Source organism: Lonchura striata, chromosome 29, assembly GCF_046129695.1.
Source record: "Lonchura striata isolate bLonStr1 chromosome 29, bLonStr1.mat, whole genome shotgun sequence".
Classification (NCBI taxonomy): Eukaryota; Metazoa; Chordata; class Aves; order Passeriformes; family Estrildidae; genus Lonchura; species Lonchura striata.
The window spans coordinates 653,703-673,189 of NC_134631.1; the positions used below are offsets into that span (position 1 = coordinate 653,703).

Consider the following 19,487-nt stretch of genomic DNA (forward strand, 5'->3'; position numbering starts at 1 on the left):
GGTCGTGGTGAGTGTGGGGGGTCCAGGTGAGTGTGGGGGTCCCATGGGTGGGGGGGTCGTGGTGAGTTTGGGGGTGTCCCATGGATTGGGGGGGGGTCGTGGTGAGTGGGGGGGTCCCATGGATTGGGGGGTCCCATGGATTGAGGGGTCGTGGTGAGTGTGGGGGGGTCGTGGTGAGTGTGGGGGTGTCCCATGGATTGGGGGGTCCCATGGGTGGGGGGTCCTGGTGAGCGTGGGGGTGGTGAGGGGGGGTTCCCATGGGTGGGGGCTGGCAGGTGAGTGGGGGGTCCTGGCGCGCTGGGGGGGGGGGGCTCATGGCTCGGGGGGGGGGTCCCAGCGCTTTGGGGGGGTCGGTGAAGGGGGGAAGCAGTGAATGGGGGGGGGGTCCTGGTAAATTGGGGGGGACCCTGGTGATAACGAGGGGTCCCTGTTGATAACGGTGGGGGGGGGGGGACAGGACAGAGCCCCAAGGGACCCCCCGGTGCCCCCCCAGCGCTCGGGGTCCCCCCGGTCCCGGCGCTGTTCCCGGGGGTCCCGCGGCACCGGGGGGGGGGGGTCAAAGGGGAGGGGGCAGAACCCCGTGATGGGTGGGGGGCACAAAGGGGGTCCGGGCCCGGTGCTCGGGGGGTGGCGCTGTCCGGGGGGGGGTCCCGGGATTCGAGGGGGGGGTCCAGTCCCAGTCCCGGTGCTCGGTGAGGGGTGGGGGGTCAATGCACGGGGCGGGGGTCCCGGTGCACGAGGAGGGTCCAGTCTCGGTGCTGGTGCACGACGGGAGGGGGATGCACGGGGGGGGGGGGGTCCCGGTGCTCGGTGATTCGGGGGGGGGTCTCCGGTGGTCCCGGTGTCCCAGGGGGGGTTCTCGGTGATTGGTGGGGGGGGTCTCCGGTGGTCCCTGTGCCTGAGGCTGGCGATGTTTGAGGGGAGGTCCGGTGGTGCCGGTGCTCGAGGGGGGGGTCGATGCTCGTGGGGGGGGTCCCGGTGCACGGTGACGGCGCTGACTGATGGGGTGGGGGCGTCTCCGGTGGTCCCGGTTCCTCGCGGGGCGGTCCGGTGGTGCCCGAGGAGGGGGGCGAGGAAACTCGGGGGTCCTGATGCCTGAGGGGGGGGTGGTCCTGAGGGGGGGTCCCGGTGCACGAGGACGGTGGAATTCGGGGGTCCCGGTGCTCGGGGGGGGGTCCCGGTGGACGCCCGAGGGCGGCGTGTGACACAGAGAGAGACCCCGGTGACACCAGGGACCCGCACAGGGGGGCTGAGCCGGTCCTGGTGACACTCGGGGGGCTCTTGGTGGCACCCGAGGAGATGGTGGCACACGAGGAGATGGTGACACCCGAGGAGATGGTGGCACTCCAGGAGATGGTGGCCCCCGAGGAGATGGTGGCACTCCAGGAGATGGTGGCACTCCAGGAGATGGTGGCACTCACTCAAGGAGATGGTGGCACTCCAGGAGATGGTGGCACCCGAGGAGCTGGTGTCACTCGCTCGAGGAGCCTAGTGGCACTCACTCAAGGAGATGGTGGCACCCGAGGAGCCTGGTGGCACCCGAGGAGATGGTGACACTCGAGGAGATGGTGGCACTCCAGGAGCTGGTGGCACTCACTCGCGGAGATGGTGACACCTGAGGAGATGGTGGCACTCCAGGAGATGGTGGCACTCCAGGAGATGGTGGCACCCGAGGAGATGGTGGCACCCGAGGAGATGGTGGCACTCCAGGAGATGGTGGCACTCCAGGAGATGGTGGCCCCCGAGGAGATGGTGGCACTCAAGGAGATGGTGGCACCCGAGGAGCTGGTGTCACTCGCTCGAGGAGCCTAGTGGCACTCACTCAAGGAGATGGTGGCACCCGAGGAGATGGTGACACTCGAGGAGCTGGTGGCACCCGAGGAGATGGTGGCACCCGAGGAGATGGTGGCACTCAAGGAGATGGTGGCATCCGAGGAGCTGGTGGCACTCCAGGAGCTGGTGGCACTCACTCGAGGAGCTGGTGGCACTCAAGGAGATGGTGGCCCCCGAGGAGATGGTGGCCCCCGAGGAGATGGTGACACCCGAGGAGATGGTGGCACCCGAGGAGATGGTGGCACTCCAGGAGATGGTGGCACTCCAGGAGATGGTGGCACTCGCTCAAGGAGATGGTGGCCCTTGCTCAAGGAGATGGTGGCACTCAAGGAGATGGTGGCATCCGAGGAGCTGGTGGCACTCCAGGAGCTGGTGGCACTCACTCGAGGAGCTGGTGGCACCCGAGGGGCTCTTGCTCGAAGCCCCCCACCCCGTTCCTCTTGGTGACACGAGGACGTGGTGGCACTCGGGACCCTCGCGAGGGCTGCGCCGGTCCCGCTGCCACTCGGAGCCCCCCAAATTTCCTCTGGGTGCCACAAGGAGCCCTCGGTGCGGAGCTGGTGACACTCCAGGGGGCTCCAGCGCAAGGACCCCAAACTCCTCTTGGCGACATGAGAAGATGGCGGCACGAGGAGACCCCAAAAATCCTCCCACGGAGACCCCAAATCCCGACCCCCCCCCCATTTTCCCCACACGAGGAGCCCTTTGCACAAGGACCTGCTGCGCGAGGACCCCCAAAAATCCCTCGCGCGAAACCCCCCCGAATTACTCGCGTGAGACCCCCCACCCAAGGGCGAGCCCCCCTCGCCTCCTCCTCCTCCTCCTCCTCCTCCTGCTCACCCCGGGGGTCTCCGGGTGCTCCCCCCCCCCCACCCTCCCCTTTCCCCCTTTCCCCCCAGGGCTGGGGGGGTCAGGGGGATCGAAGGGGGGTGCGGCTGCTGTTTTTTGGGGGGGGGTCCCGGCGACCCCCGGGGCGGGGGTCAGTGCTCAGCAGCGGGGCCGCGCCGCTCGCAGCCGTTGGCCGTGATCGGGGGTGGCGGGGGCGGAGGCGGGGGCCGCCCGGGGACCCCCCCGGCCCCCCAAATCACACCCTGGTCTGCTGCACCCACGGCGGAAAGCTGCCTCTCCTGCAAGGCACCGAGGGGGCTCATTCACCCCCCCGCCCCGGCCAGCGCCCTGCGGTGTCCCCAAGGTGTCCCCAAGGTGTCCCCAAGGTGGCCCCAAGGTGTCCCCAAGGTGGCCCCAAGGTGGCCCCAAGGTGGCCCCAAGGTGGCCCCAAGGTGGCCGCCGCCCCCCCACCCATGCAGGGCTCACTCACCTGCGGGGCGCCGGTGCGGGGTGGCCCCGAAAATCGGCGCGAACGCGCCCAAAACCATCCCTGGACCTGGCCCGGGGCTCACCCCGAACTCCTCAAGTTAACCCCGAACTTCTCAAATTAACCCTGACCCCCTCAAATTAACCCTGACCCCCTAAAGTTCACTCCGACCCCCTAAAATTAACCCTGACCCCCTCAAATTAACCCTGATCCCCTAAAGTTCACCCTGACCCCCCTAAAGTTCACCCTGACCCCCTCAAATTAACCCTGACCCCCTAAAGTTCACCCTGACCCCCCTAAAGTTCACCCTGACCCCCTCAAATTAACCCTGACCCCCTAAAGTTCACCCTGACCCCCTAAAGTTCACCCTGATCCCCTAAAGTTCACTCCGACCCCCTAAACTTCACCCTGACCCCCTCAAATTAACCCCGAACCCCCTAAAACTTCACCCTGACCCCCTAAAACTTCACCCTGACCCCCTAAAGTTCACCCCGACCCCCCAAAACTTCACCCTGACCCCCTAAAGTTCACCCTGACCCCCTAAAACTTCACCCTGACCCCCTCAAATTAACCCTGACCCCCCTAAAGTTCACCCTGACCCCCTAAAGTTCACCCTGACCCCCTAAAACTTCACCCTGACCCCCTAAAGTTCACCCCGACCCCCTAAACTTCACTCTGACCCCCTCAAATTAACCCCGAACCCCCTAAAACTTCACCCCGACCCCCTAAACTTCACCCTGACCCCCTAAAGTTCACCCCGACCCCCTAAAGTTCACCCCGACCCCCTAAAACTTCACCCTGACCCCCTAAAACTTCACCCTGACCCCCTAAAGTTCACCCTGACCCCCTAAAGTTCACCCTGACCCCCCAAAACTTCATCCTGACCCCCTCAAATTAACCCCGAACCCCCTAAAACTTCACCCCGACCCCCTAAAGTTCACCCCGACCCCTTAAAACTTCACTCCGACCCCCTAAAACTTCACCCTGACTCCCTAAACTTCACCCCGACCCCCTAAAACTTCACCCTGACCCCCTAAAGTTCACCCTGACCCCCTAAAACTTCACCCCGAACCCGTAAAACTTCACCCTGACCCCCCTAAATTTCACCCCGACCCTAAAAGTTCCACGCTAACCCTAAAACGTGAAGGTGGGACGCCCTTGATTTGTCCCCACCCCCCCAAAACCGAGGCAATTCACCCCCAAATTTGTCCCCACCCCCCCCCCAAAAATTGTCCCTGCCCTCCCCTAAACCGTCCCCGCCCCCCCAAAATTGTCCCGGTGCTCACTCAGCTGTCCCCAACCCCCCTGAGCTGTCCCCTGCCCCACCCGCGGTGACAGGACATGGCACACGGACACAGGTGTCACCTCCCCACCACCCCGGTGAGATGGGGACAGACACAGGACACGAGGATGGTGACGGTGACGCGGCGCCAGCGCTGGGGGACGTTTGGTGACAACCTCCCCCAAACCCCCCCCCAACCATGGTCACCCCCCGGGTGGGGTTGGGGACAATGGTGGCACCTCCGGGGGGTGGGGACAGGGCCAGTGGTGGCACCTGAGGGGACATGGGGACACCTGGGGTGGTGTCCCCGAAGGGTCCCCAGTGTCCACCAGAGACATGGGGACAGCAGGAGGGACATGGGGACACCTGAGGTGGTGTCCCCAGGGGGTGCCCAATGTCTCCAAAGGGTCCTCAGTGTCCCTAAGGGACATGGGGACAGCAGGAGGGACATGGGGACACCTGAGGTGGTGTCCCCAGGGGGTGCCCAATGTCTCCAAAGGGTCCTCAGTGTCCCTAAGGGACATGGGGACACCAGGAGGGACATGGGGACACCTGAGGTGGTGTCCCCAGGGGGTGCCCAATGTCTCCAAAGGGTCCTCAGTGTCCCTAAGGGACATGGGGACACCAGGAGGGACATGGGGACACCTGAGGTGGTGTCCCCAGGGGGGTCCCCAGTGTCCACCAGAGACATGGGGACACCAGGAAGGACACAGTGACACCAGGAGGGACAAGGGGACACCTTGATCCGTGACCCCAGGGGGGTCCCCCATGTCCCTAAAGGACATGGGGACACTTGGATACGTGTCCCCAGGTGACACAGGGACGCGGGAGGGACAGGAGGACACCAGGAGGGACGTGGGGACACCTGAATCCATGTCCCCAAGGGACATGGGGACACAGGAGGGACATGGGGACACCTCGGTCTGTGTCCCCAAGGTGTCCCTGAAGAATGCGGGGACACAGGAGGGTCTTGGGGACATCTTGGATCCATGTGCCCAAGTGTCCCCAAGTGTCACCAGTGCCCCTGAGGGACATGGGAGGGACTTGGGGACAACGAGCATCTTGGGGACATCTGGATCTGTGTCCCCAGGGGGTCCCAGTGTCCCTTGGGGACACCTGGATCTGTGTCCCCAAGGGGTCCCAATGTCCCTTGGGGACATCTGGATCTGTGTCCCCAGGGGGTCCCAGTGTCCTTGAGGAACGTGGGACAGACATGGGGACACAGGAGGGACATGGGGACACCTGGATCCGTGTCCCCAGTGTTCCCGAGGGACGGGGAAGGGACATGGGGACATCTAGATCTCTGTCCCCAGTGTCCCTTGGGGACACCTGGACCCGTGTCCCCAAGGAGCCCCCAGTGCCCACGAGGGACGTGGGGACAAAGGAGGGACGTGGGGACGCTCCAGATCCGTGTCCCCGAGGGTCCCCAATGTCCCTTAGGGACACAGGAGGGTCTTGGGGACACCTTGGATCCGTGTCCCCAAAGGTCCCCAACGTGCCTGAGGGACGTGGGAGGGACATGGGGACACAGGAGGGACATGGGGACAGCCGTGAAGTGTCCCCAGTGTCCCTCGGAGCCAGCAGAGCGCTTGGGGACATTCCAGATCCATGTCCCCAAGGCTTCCCAGTGTCCCCTGGGGACACGAGAGGCTCTTGGGGACATCTGGGATCCGTGTCCCCAAGGGTGCTCCTGTGCGGCCCGGGGGGTGGCAGGGAGGGGACAAGGACCCACCTGGGGTGTCACCGGTGGCCGAGGGTCCGGTGCCACTGGCGGGGCCGGGCCGCGCTACCTGACGGACAGCTGTGACAAGAGAGACACGGGAGGGGACATCAGGGCCACCGCGGCCACCGCGCCGCGCGGGGACACGGCCCGGCCGGGCTGGCCCGGCCTGACCCCGGGGTGGCCCGAGGTGGCCCTGAGGTGGCCCAAGGTGGCCTGGGGTGGCCCCGAGGTGGCCTGGGGTGGCCCCGAGGTGGTCCTAGGGTGGCCCTGAGGTGGCCCAAGGTGGCCCCGAGATGGCCCTGAGGTGGCCCAAGGTGGCCCGAGGTGGCCCTGAGGTGGCCCGAGGTGTCCTGGGGTGGCCTGGGGTGGCCCTGAGGTGGCCCGAGGTGGCCCGAGGTGGCCTGGGGTGGCCCTGAGGTCGCCCAAGGTGGCCCGAGGTGGCCTGAGGTGGCCCGGGGTGGCCCTGAGGTGGCCCTAGGGTGGCCTGGGGTGGCCCTGAGGTGGCCCGAGGTGGCCCTGAGGTGGCCCTGAGGTGGCCCGAGGTGGCCCGGGGTGGCCTGGGGTGGCCCCGAGGTGGCCCGGGGTGGCCCTGAGGTGGCCCTGAGGTGGCCCTAGGGTGGCCCCGAGGTGGCCTGGGGTGGCCCCAAGGTGGCCCGAGGTGGCCTGGGGTGGCCCTGTGGTGGCCCTGAGGTGGCCCTGAGGTGGCCCGGGGTGGCCCCGAGGTGGCCCGAGGTGGCCTGAGGTGGCCTGGGGTGGCCCTGAGGTGGCCCGAGGTGGCCCCGAGGTGGCCCGAGGTGGCCTGAGGTGGCCTGGGGTGGCCCGGGGTGGCCCCGAGGTGGCCCCGAGGTGGCCCAAGGTGGCCCCGAGGTGGCCCAAGGTGGCCTGAGGTGGCCCTGAGGTGGCCCGGGGTGGCCCCGAGGTGGCCCTGAGGTGGCCCTGAGGTGGCCCTGAGGTGGCCCCGAGGTGGCCCAAGGTGTCCTGAGGTGGCCTGAGGTGGCCCCGAGGTGGCCCCGAGGTGGCCCGAGGTGGCCTGAGGTGGCCCAAGGTGGCCCCGGGGTGGCCCAAGGTGACCATGACCCAAGGAGGGGGCACAGGAACTGGTCGCTGGTGGAGGGGGGACACGGGGGTGGCCTTGGGGACACCGAGGTGGCGCTGTCCCTGGGGTGGGGGTGGCGGGGCGATGTCACCTCTGCACTGAAACGTCCCTCTGGTGTCACCCCAGAGGTGGCCCTGTCCCCTCTGGGGGCCACTTGGTCCCCTCGGGGGTGGCCTTGTCCCTACCGAGGGTGGCCCTGTCCCTCCGGGAGTGGCCCTGTCCCTTCCAGGGGTCACTTTGTCCCCCCAGGGGTGGCCCTGTCCTTCTGGGGGTCACTTTGTCCCCCCAGGGGTGGCCCTGTCCTTCTGGGGGGTCACTTTGTCCCCTCAGGGGTGGCCCTGTCCTTCTGGGGGTCACTTTGTCCCCCCAGGGGTGGCCCTGTCCTTCTGGGGGTCACTTTGTCCCCTCAGGGGTGGCCCTGTCCTTCTGGGGGTCACTTTGTCCCCTCAGGGGTGGCCCTGTCCTTCTGGGGGTCACTTTGTCCCCTCAGGGGTGGCCCTGTCCTCACTGGGGGTCACTTTGTCCCCCCAGGGGTGGCCCTGTCCCTTCCAGGGGTCACTTTGTCCCCCCAGGGGTGGCCCTGTCCTTCTGGGGGTCACTTTGTCCCCCCAGGGGTGGCCCTGTCCTTCTGGGGGGTCACTTTGTCCCCCCAGGGGTGGCCCTGTCCCTTCCGGGGGTCACTTTGTCCCCCCAGGGGTGGCCCTGTCCTTCTGGGGGTCACTTTGTCCCCTCAGGGGTGGCCCTGTCCCTTCCAGGGGTCACTTTGTCCCCCCAGGGGTGGCCCTGTCCCTTCCAGGGGTCACTTTGTCCCCTCCGGGAGTGGCCCTGTCCCTTCCAGGGGTCACTTTGTCCCCTCAGGGGTGGCCCTGTCCCTTCCAGGGGTCACTTTGTCCCCTCAGGGGTGGCCCTGTCCCTTCCAGGGGTCACTTTGTCCCCTCAGGGGTGGCCCTGTCCTTCTGGGGGTCACTTTGTCCCCCCAGGGGTGGCCCTGTCCTCACTGGGGGTGGCCCTGTCCCCCTCAGGTCCCCTCCAGGGGTCCCGTTGTCCCCCTGGGGGTGGCCCGGTCCCCAAGTGCCACCACGTCCCCCCCAGGGGCGGCCTTGTCCCCCCACAGCCCCCAGAGGTGACAGGTCCCCAAACCCTTCCAGAGACCCCCCAAAAAATCCCCCAAAACCCCAAATTATCCTCCCAGAATGCCCCGAAACCTCCCAGGGACACTTGGAGACCCCCAAAACCCTCCGAGGCTCCCCAAAACCCCCCTGGGAACACCCACAACCCCCCCAAACCCCAATAACCCACCAATACCCCCCCAGAGCCCCCCAAAATACCCAGAGGGATCCCCCCAAAACCTCCCAGAGACCCCTGGGAATGGCCAGAACCCCCCAAAATATCCACCACACACCCCAAATAACCCGAGATGTACCCCCCAGAGACCCCCAAAAACCCCCCAAAACCCCCGAGAGACACCCAAAAACCCCCCAAAACCCCCGAGAGACCCCCAAAAACCCCCCAAAACCCCCGAGAGACCCCCAAAAACCCCCCAAAACCCCCCAGAGACACCCAGAACCCCCCAAAACCCCTCCAGACCCCCCCAGAGACCCCCAAAAACCCCCCAAAACCCCCCAGGAACACCCATAACCCCCCCAAACCCCCCCAGGGAACACCCATAACCCCCCAAAACTTCCACAGACCCCCCCAAACCCCTCCAGGGAACACCCATAACCCCCCAAAACTTCCACAGACCCCCCCCAAACCCCCCCAGGGACACCCATAACCCCCCAAAACTTCCACAGACCCCCCAAACCCCCCCAGGGAACACCCATAACCCCCCCAAAACTTCCACAGACCCCCCCAAAGAGCCCCCAGGGACACCCATAACCCCCCAAAACTTCCACAGACCCCCCCAAAACCCCCCAAAACTTCCACAGACCCCCCCAAAACCCCCCTAGGGACACCCATAACCCCCCAAAACTTCCACAGACCCCCCCAAAGACCCCACAGGGACACCCATAACCCCCCAAAACTTCCACAAACCCCCCCAAAACCCCCCCAGGGACACCCATAACCCCCCAAAACTTCCACAGACCCCCCCAAACCCCCCCAGTGACACCCATAACCCCCCAAAACCCCCCAGGGACACCCATAACCCCCCCAAACCCCCCCAGGGACACCCATAACCCCCCAAAACTTCCACAGACCCCCCCCAAACCCTCCCAGGGACACCCATAACCCCCCCAAACCCCCCCAGGGACACCCAGAACCCCCCAAAACTTCCACAGACCCCCCCTAAACCCCCCCAGGGACACCCAGAACCCCCCAAAACTTCCACAAACCCCCCCAAAACCCCCCCGGGGAACACCCAGAACCTCCCAACCCCCCCAGGGACACCCATAACCCCCCCAAAACTTCCACAGACCCCCCCAAACCCCCCCAGGGACACCCATAACCCCCCAAAACTTCCACAGACCCCCCCAAAACCCCCCAGGGACACCCATAACCCCCCAAAACCCCCCAGGGACACCCATAACCCCCCCAAACCCTCCCAGGGACACCCATACCCCCCCCAAACCCCCCCAGGGACACCCATAACCCCCCAAAACTTCCACAAACCCCCCCCAAACCCCCCCTAGGGACACCCAGAACCCCCCAAAACTTCCACAGACCCCCCCAAACCCCCCCAGGGACACCCATAACCCCCCCAAAACCCCCCCAGGGACACCCATAACCCCCCCAAAACTTCCACAGACCCCCCCAAAACCCCCCCAGGGACACCCATAACCCCCCCAAAACCCCCCTAGGGACACCCAGAACCCCCCAAACCCCCCCAGGGACACCCATAACCCCCCCAAACCCCCCCAGGGACACCCATAACCCCCCAAAACTTCCACAGACCCCCCCAAACCCCTCCAGGGACACCCATAACCCCCCAAAACTTCCACAGACCCCCCCCAAACCCCCCTAGGGACACCCAGAACCCCCTGAAAGCTGCTGGGCACCCCCGGAGCGCCCCAAACCCCCCCGGCCCAGCCCCCAGCGCGGCGTGGGATGGCCGATGTCACACGGAGCAGAGCAATGACATTGTAATTTCCACCTGAGCGTCGAGCAGCCGCCGCCGGCCCTCGGACGGGTCGTGGGCGCCCAAGTGATCCCTGCGCAGCTCCTGCTCCACCAGCATCAGCCTGCGGGGCCAGGCTTCACCGGGGTCATGCTGCCACCCCCCCGGGGACAGCCCCGGGACACGGGGACAGCCCGGGGACAGCCCCGGGACACGGGGACAGCCCGGGGACAGACCCGGGACACGGGGACAGCCCGGGGACAGCGTGGGGACAGCGTGGGGACAGCGTGGGGACAGCCCCGGGACACGGGGACAGCGTGGGGACAGCCCGGGGACAGCGTGGGGACAGCCCCGGGACACGGGGACAGCGTGGGGACAGCCTGGGGACAGCCTGGGGACAGCCCTGGGACACGGGGACAGCCCGGGGACAGCGTGGGGACAGCGTGGGGACAGCGTGGGGACAGCCCCGGGACACGGGGACAGCCCGGGGACAGCCTGGGGACAGCGTGGGGACAGCGTGGGGACAGCCCCGGGACACGGGGACAGCGTGGGGACAGCCCGGGGACAGCCCCGGGACACGGGGACAGCCTGGGGACAGCCCGGGGACAGCCTGGGGACAGCCCCGGGACACGGGGACAGCGTGGGGACAGCCCGGGGACAGCCTGGGGACAGCCTGGGGACAGCCTGGGGACAGCCCCGGGACACGGGGACAGCGTGGGGACAGCCCGGGGACAGCCTGGGGACAGCCTGGGGACAGCCCCGGGACACGGGGACAGCCTGGGACAGCCTGGGGACAGCCCGGGGACACGGGGACAGCCTGGGGACAGCCTGGGTACAGCCTGGGGACAGCCCAGGGACAGCCTGGGGACAGCTGGGGACATGCCAAGGACACCCCGGGGACTTGGGGACAATCCTGGGGACACACGTGGCCCATGCTGTGTCCCCGTGTCCCTGGGTGTCCCCATGGCCCCTGTCACCTCTGTACCACCCACGTCCTACGTGTGCCTGTGTCACCCACATGTCCTTCTGTGTCCCCTGTGTCCCTCTGTACCCCGTGTCCCTCTGTCCCCTGTGTCCCGTGTGTCCCTTGTGTCATTCTATGTGTCCCCAATGTCCCTGCTGTCCCCTCAATGTCCCCTCAATGTCCCCATGTCCTTGTGCCCCCAATGTCCCAAATGTCCCCATGTCCTTGTGTCCCCAATGTCCCCAATGTCCCCTCACTGTCCCCAATGTCCCCTCACTGTCCCCATGTCCCCATTGTCCCTGCTGTCCCCAATGTCCCCTCACTGTCCCCATGGTCCCTGCTGTCCTCAATGTCCCCTCAATGTCCCCATGTCCCCAGTGTCCCCAGTGTCCCCAGTGTCCCCAGTGTCCCCAATGTCCCCAGTGTCCCCAGTGTCCCCAGTGTCCCCATGTCCCCAATGTCCCCAGTGTCCCCAATGTCCCCAATGTCCCCAATGTCCCCAGTGTCCCCAGTGTCCCCAATGTCCCCAATGTCCCCAGTATCCCCAGTGTCCCAATGTCCCCATGTCCCCATGTCCCCATGTCCCCAGTGTCCCCAGTGTCCCAGTGTCCCCAGTGTCCCCAATGTCCCCAAGTCTCCAGTGTCCCCAATGTCCCCCCAGTGTCCCCAGTGTCCCCAATGTCTCCAGTGTCCCCAATGTCCCCACTGTCCCCAGTGTGTCCCCGTGTCCCCAGTGTCCCCATGTCCCCAGTGTCCCCAGTGTCCCCGTGTCCCCATGTCCCCAGTGTGTCCCCAGTGTCCCCAGTGTCCCCAATGTCCCCATGTCCCCAGTGTGTCCCCGTGTCCCCAGTGTCCCCATGTCCCCAATGTCCCCAATGTCCCCAATGTCCCCAATGTCCCCAATGTCCCCAGTATCCCCAGTGTCCCAATGTCCCCATGTCCCCATGTCCCCATGTCCCCAGTGTCCCCAGTGTCCCAGTGTCCCCAGTGTCCCCCCAGTGTCCCCCCAGTGTCCCCAATGTCCCCAGTGTCCCCAGTGTCCCCATGTCCCCAATGTCCCCAGTGTCCCCAGTGTCCCCAGTGTCCCCAATGTCCCCAGTGTCCCCAGTGTCCCCAGTGTCCCCAGTGTCCCCATGTCCCCAGTGTCCCCAGTGTCCCCATGTCCCCAGTCCCCCCAGTGTCCCCAGTGTCCCCAGTGTCCCCAGTGTCCCAGTGTCCCAATGTCCCCAGTGTCCCCAGTATCCCCAGTATCCCCAATGTCCCCAATGTCCCCAGTGTCCCCAGTGTCCCCAGTGTCCCCAGTGTCCCAGTGTCCCAATGTCCCCAGTATCCCCAGTATCCCCAGTATCCCCAGTGTCCCCAGTGTCCCCAGTGTCCCCATGTCCCCAGTGTCCCCATGTCCCCATGTCCCCAGTGTCCCCCCAGTGTCCCCAGTGTCCCCAGTGTCCCCAGTGTCCCCAGTGTCCCCAATGTCTCCAGTGTCCCCAGTGTCCCCAGTGTCCCCAGTGTCCCCAGTGTCCCCGTGTCCCCGTGTCCCCGTGTGTCCCTCACCTGCCGATGACACTCTTGATCTGAGAGTCCCCATGTGCCCGTGTCCCTGTGCGTCCCCATGTCCCCTCAACGTCCCCATGTCCCCAGTGTCCGCATGTTCCCTCCATGTCCCCGTGTCCCCAGTGTCCCCGTGTCCCCAGTGTCCCCAATGTCCCCAGTGTCCCCAGTGTCCCCAGTGTCCCCAGTGTCCCCATGTCCCAATGTCCCCAGTCCCCCCATGTCCCCAGTGTCCCCATGTCCCCAGTGTCCCCAGTGTCCCCAGTGTGTCCCCAATGTCCCCAGTGTCCCCAGTCCCCCCAGTGTCCCCAGTGTCCCCGTGTCCCCGCTGTCCCCGTGTGTCCCTCACCTGCCGATGATGCTCTTGATCTGCGAGTCCTTCTCCTGCTGCTGCTGCCGGAGCCGCTTCTCGCTGAGCTCCAGGCGCTGCTGGTACTGCAGGAGGATGCGGCTGGTCTGCTCCTCCTGCGTCACCAGGCGCCGCTCGTACTCCTCCAGCTTGCGGTTGGACATGTGCAGCCGCTCCTTCAGCGAGTGGATCTCCTCCTCGTACTCCTTCACCTGCCAAAGGGACACTGCAGCGCACCTGGGGACACCTACGGGCACACCTGCCACACCTGTCACACCTGGGAACTCTCTGCACCCAGCTATGGGCACACCTGTCACACCTGTCACACCTGGGAACCCCCTACACCCAGCTACGGGCACACCTGGCACACCTGTCACACCTGTCACCCCCCTGTCCCTGTGCAGCCGCTCCTTCAGCGAGTGGATCTCCTCCTCGTACTCCTTCACCTGCCAAAGGGACACTGCAGCGCACCTGGGGACACCTACGGGCACACCTGGCACACCTGGCACACCTGGGAACCCAGCTACGGGCACACCTGGCACACCTGGCACACCTGGGAACTCTCTACACCCAGCTACGGGCACACCTGGCACACCTGTCACACCTGTCACCCCCCTGTCCCTGTGCAGCCGCTCCTTCAGCGAGTGGATCTCCTCCTCGTACTCCTTCACCTGCCAAAGGGACACTGCAGCGCACCTGGGGACACCTACGGGCACACCTGGCACGCCTGGCACACCTGGGAACTCTCTACACCCAGCTATGGGCACACCTGTCACACCTGTCACACCTGGGAACCCCCTACACCCAGCTATGGGCACACCTGTCACACCTGTCACACCTGTCACACCTGGGAACCCCCTACACCCAGCTATGGGCACACCTGTCACACCTGTCACACCTGTCACACCTGTCACACCTGTCACACCTGGGAACTCTCTACACCCAGCTATGGGCACACCTGTCACACCTGTCACACCTGGGAACCCCCTACACCCAGCTACGGGCACACCTGGCACACCTGTCACACCTGGGAACCCCCTACACCCCGCTATGGACACACCTGGCACACCTGTCACACCTGGGAACCCCCTACACCCCGCTATGGGCACACCTGTCACACCTGTCACACCTGTCACCCTGCTATGGGCACACCTGTCACACCTGTCACACCTGGGAACCCCCTACACCCAGCTACGGGCACACCTGTCACACCTGTCACACCTGTCACCCTGCTATGGGCACACCTGTCACACCTGTCACCCCCCTGTCCCTGTGCAGCCGCTCCTTCAGCGAGTGGATCTCCTCCTCGTACTCCTTCACCTGCCAAAGGGACACTGCAGCGCACCTGGGGACACCTACGGGCACACCTGGCACACCTGGGAACCCCCTACACCCAGCTACGGGCACACCTGTCACACCTGTCACACCTGGCACCCAGCTATGGGCACACCTGTCACACCTGGGAACCCCCTACACCCAGCTATGGGCACACCTGCCACACCTGGCACACCTGTCACCCAGCTATGGGCACACCTGTCACACCTGTCAAACCTGGGAACTCTCTACACCCAGCTATGGGCACACCTGTCACACCTGTCACACCTGGGAACCCCCTACACCCAGCTATGGGCACACCTGTCACACCTGTCACACCTGTCACACCTGTCACACCTGGGAACCCTCTACACCCAGCTATGGACACACCTGGCACACCTGTCACACCTGGGAACCCCCTACACCCTGCTATGGGCACACCTGTCACACCTGTCACACCTGGGAACCCCCTACACCCAGCTACGGGCACACCTGTCACACCTGGGAACTCTCTACACCCAGCTATGGGCACACCTGTCACACCTGTCACACCTGTCACACCTGGGAACCCTCTACACCCAGCTATGGACACACCTGTCACACCTGACACACCTGGGGACACCTGCCACACCTGGGGACACCTGACACACCTGGGATCCACCAGCAGCACCTGCTGAGGTACGTGGGATCATCTCCTGTCACCTGCACACCTGGATCCCGGCACACCTGAGATCCACCAGGACCATCGCCTGGATCCCTGAACACCTGGGCACACCTGGACACACCTGGACACACCTGGACGCCGGAACGTCTGCTCACCTGGATCACTGCATGCCTGAACATCAACACACCTGAACATCCGCACACCTGAGCTCCGCCCCCGTAATCGGCTGGATCCCTGCACACCTGAGCACACCTGGGCACACCTGGGCACACCTGTGTCACTCACAGCTGTGTCATACACACCTGAGCACAGCTGAGCACACCTGTGTCACTCACAGCTGTATCACTCACACCTGGGCACACCTGTGTCACTCACACCTGAGCACACCTGTGTCTCTCACAGCTGTATCACTCACACCTGGGCACACCTGTGTCACTCACAGGTGTATCACTCACACCTGAGCACACCTGTGTCACTCACACCTGGGCACACCTGAGCACACCTGTGTCACTCACAGGTGTATCACTCACACCTGAGCACACCTGTGTCACTCACACCTGGGCACACCTAAGCACACCTGTGTCACTCACACCTGAGCACACCTGGGCACACCTGGGCACACCTGTGTCACTCACAGGTGTATCACTCACACCTGGGCACACCTGGACACACCTGGACACACCTGGACGCCGGAACGTCTGCTCACCTGGATCACTGCACGCCTGAACATCAACACACCTGAACATCTGCACACCTGAGCTCCGCCCCCGTAATCGGCTGGATCCCTGCACACCTGAGCACACCTGGCACACCTGGGCACACCTGTGTCACTCACACCTGAGCACACCTGAGCACACATGAGCACACCTGTGTCACTCACAGGTGTATCACTCACACCTGGGCACACCTGGGCACACCTGTGTCACTCACACCTGAGCACACCTGGGCACACCTGTGTCACTCACAGCTGTGTCATACACACCTGAGCACAGCTGAGCACACCTGTGTCACTCACAGGTGTATCACTCACACCTGAGCACACCTGTGTCACTCACACCTGGGCACACCTGGGCACACCTGTGTCACTCACAGCTGTGTCATACACACCTGAGCACAGCTGAGCACACCTGTGTCACTCACACCTGAGCACACCTGAGCACACCTGTGTCACTCACAGGTGTATCACACACACGTGGGCACACCTGAGCACACCTGTGTCACTCACACCTGAGCACACCTGAGCACACCTGTGTCACTCACAGCTGTATCACACACACCTGGGCACACCCGTGTCACTCACAGGTGTATCACTCACACCTGGACACACCCGTGTCACTCACAGGTGTATCACTCACACCTGGACACACCTAGGCACACCTGTGTAACTCACACCTGGGCACACCTGTGTAACTCACACCTGGGCACACCTGTGTCACTCACACCTGGGCACACCTGAGCACACCTGTGTCACTCACAGGTGTATCACTCACACCTGAGCACACCTGTGTCACTCACACCTGAGCACACCTGTGTCACTCACAGCTGTGTCACTCACACCTGGGCACACCTGTGTCACTCACACCTGAGCACACCTGTGTCACTCACAGCTGTGTCATGCACACTTGAGCACACCTGGGCACACCTGAAGTGTCCCTCACACCTGCCCTGCACAGTCCAGCCGGCTCTCGTTCATGGACTTGGAGTACTCCTTGAGCTTGTGTCCCTCACACCTGTGTCCCTCACACCTGTGTCCCTCACACCTGTCCCTCACACCTGTCCCAGTCCCACCTGTCCCTCACACCTGTGTCCCTCACACCTGTCCCAGTCCCACCTGTCCCAGTCCCACCTGTCCCTCACACCTGTCCCCCACCTGCCCTACCCGGTCCAGCCGGCTCTCATCCATGGACTTGGAGTACTCCTTGAGCTTGTGTCCCTCACACCTGTGTCCCTCACACCTGTGTCCCTCACACCTGTACCTGTCACACCTGTCCCAGTCCCACCTGTCCCCCACCTGCCCTACCCGGTCCAGCCGGCTCTCGTCCATGGACTTGGAGTACTCCTTGAGCTTGTGTCCCTCACACCTGTGTCCCTCACACCTGTGTCCCTCACACCTGTGTCCCTCACACCTGAGTCCCTCACACCTGAGTCCCTCACACCTGTGTCCCTCACACCTGTGTCCCTCACACCTGTCCCAGTCCCACCTGTGTCCCTCACACCTGTCCCTCACACCTGTGTCCCTCACACCTGTGTCCCTCACACCTGTCCCTCACACCTGTCCCAGTCCCACCTGTCCCTCACACCTGAGTCCCTCACACCTGTCCCAGTCCCACCTGTCCCAGTCCCACCTGTCCCCCACCTGCCCTACCCGGTCCAGCCGGCTCTCGTCCATGGACTTGGAGTACTCCTTGAGCTTGTGTCCTTCACACCTGTCCCTCACACCTGTGTCCCTCACACCTGTGTCCCTCACACCTGTGTCCCTCACACCTGAGTCCCTCACACCTGTGTCCCTCACACCTGTCCCTCACACCTGTCCCAGTCCCACCTGTCCCTCACACCTGTCCCCCACCTGCCCTACCCGGTCCAGCCGGCTCTCGTCCATGGACTTGGAGTACTCCTTGAGCTTGTACTCCTCGCGCTCGATGTGCGAGCTCTCGATGTCGGCCGACAGGTGCGGCATGTTGGACACCCAGGCCACCGTGCGCTCCGACGCCGGCAGCACCGGGTTCAGCGTGGACGGCGTCTGCGACGCCTGCGGGACACGGGACACGGGGGACACGGGGACACGGGGGGACACGGGGACATGGAGGGGACACGGGGACATGAGGGGACACGGGGACATGGGGGGACACGGGGACATGGAGGGGACACGGGACACGGGGGGACACGGGGACATGGGGACACGGGGACACGGAGGGGACACGGGGACATGGGGGGACACGGGGACACGGGGACATGGGGGGACACGGGGACATGAGGGGACACGGGGACATGGGGACATGAGGGGACATGGGGACACGGAGGGGACACGGGGGACACGGAGGGACATGGGGACATGGGGGACACGGGGACATGGGGGGACATGGAGGGACATGGGGACATGGAGGGGACACGGGGACACGGGGGGACACGGGGACACGGGGACATGGGGACATGAGGGGGACATGGGGACACGGGAACATGGGGGGACACGGGGACATGGAGACATGGGGGGACACGGGGACATGAGGGGGACATGGGGACATGGAGACACGAGGACAGTGAGGGGACACAGGGACATGGAGGGGACATGGGGGACACGGGACATGGGGACACGGGGACATGGGGACACAGGGACACGGAGGGGACACGGGGACATGGGGACATGGGGGGACACGGGGACATGGAGGGGACACGGGGATATGAGGGGACACGGGGACACGGGGACATGGGGACAGTGAGGGGACACAGGGACACGGAGGGGACATGGGGACACGGGGACATGGAGGGGACACGGGGACATGGGGACATGGAGGGGACATGGGGGGACACGGGGACATGGGGACATGGGGACATGGGGGACACGGAGGGACATGGGGACACGGGGACATGGAGGGGACACGGGGACACAGGGGGACACGGGGACACGGGGGGACACGGGGACATGAGGGGGACATGGGGACATGGGGACACGGAGGGGACACGGGGACATGGGGACATGGGGACACGGGGGGACATGGGGACATGGAGGGGACATGGGGACATGGAGGGGACATGGAGGGGACACGGGGACACGGGGACATGGGGACACGGGGACATGGAGGGACACGGGGACATGAGGGGGACACGGGGACACGGAGGGGACAGGGGGACACGGGGGGACATGGGGACATGGGGGCACGGGGACATGGGGACACGGGGACATGGAGGGGACACGGAGGGACACGGAGGGACATGGGGGACACGGGGACACAGCGACAGGAAGGAGACAGTGACAGGAAACGGGGACACCAAGGGGACACAGGTGGGACATGAGGACAATGGGGACATTGTGGGGACAGTGAGGGGACACGGGGACACGGGGACAGTGTGGGGTCAGTGAAGGGACAGCGTGGGGACATGGGGACACAAAGTGAGGGGACGTGGGGACATCAGGGGGACATCAGGGGGACATGGGGACAGTGAGGGGACGTGGGGACATCGGAGACGGTGAGGTGACAGCATGGGGACATTGTGGGGACAGTGAGGAGACATGGGGACAATGGGGACAGTGAGGGGACAGTGAGGGGACATGGGGACACAAAGTGAGGGGACATGGGGACATCAGGGGGACATCAGGGGGACACGGGGACAGTGAGGGGACATGGG

At 64.9% G+C, this 19,487-nt stretch overlaps 1 protein-coding gene and 1 long non-coding RNA gene across 20 annotated transcripts in view; both read right to left on the bottom strand.

The window, feature by feature from the left end:
* Positions 1–856: 856 nt before the first annotated feature.
* Positions 857–2,572, bottom strand: LOC144247662 (uncharacterized). Its single transcript, XR_013341253.1, has 2 exons — positions 2,226–2,572; positions 857–1,529 (listed from the first exon to the last, which is right to left on the bottom strand). It is a non-coding gene; the product is annotated as an uncharacterized LOC144247662 (long non-coding RNA).
* Positions 2,573–5,566: 2,994 nt separating this feature from the next.
* SYNGAP1 (synaptic Ras GTPase activating protein 1) overlaps positions 5,567–19,487 on the bottom strand; it is a 59,425-nt gene continuing 45,504 nt past the window's right edge. For 4 of the 19 annotated variants that reach the window (XM_077788987.1, XM_077788979.1, XM_077788997.1 and 1 more), the window contains 6 exons: positions 17,719–17,892; positions 14,410–14,485; positions 14,318–14,377; positions 13,166–14,285; positions 10,341–10,428; positions 5,567–6,231 (listed from right to left, as the gene is read on the bottom strand). In XM_077788987.1, the coding sequence (XP_077645113.1) occupies positions 6,217–6,231; positions 10,341–10,428; positions 13,166–14,285; positions 14,318–14,377; positions 14,410–14,485; positions 17,719–17,892 (1,533 nt within the window). In that variant the 3' untranslated portion in view covers positions 5,567–6,216. The remainder of the gene's footprint in view (positions 6,232–10,340; positions 10,429–13,165; positions 14,286–14,317; positions 14,378–14,409; positions 14,486–17,718; positions 17,893–19,487) is intronic. The other 15 variants (XM_077788995.1, XM_077788993.1, XM_077788990.1 and 12 more) reach the window with 15 other exon arrangements.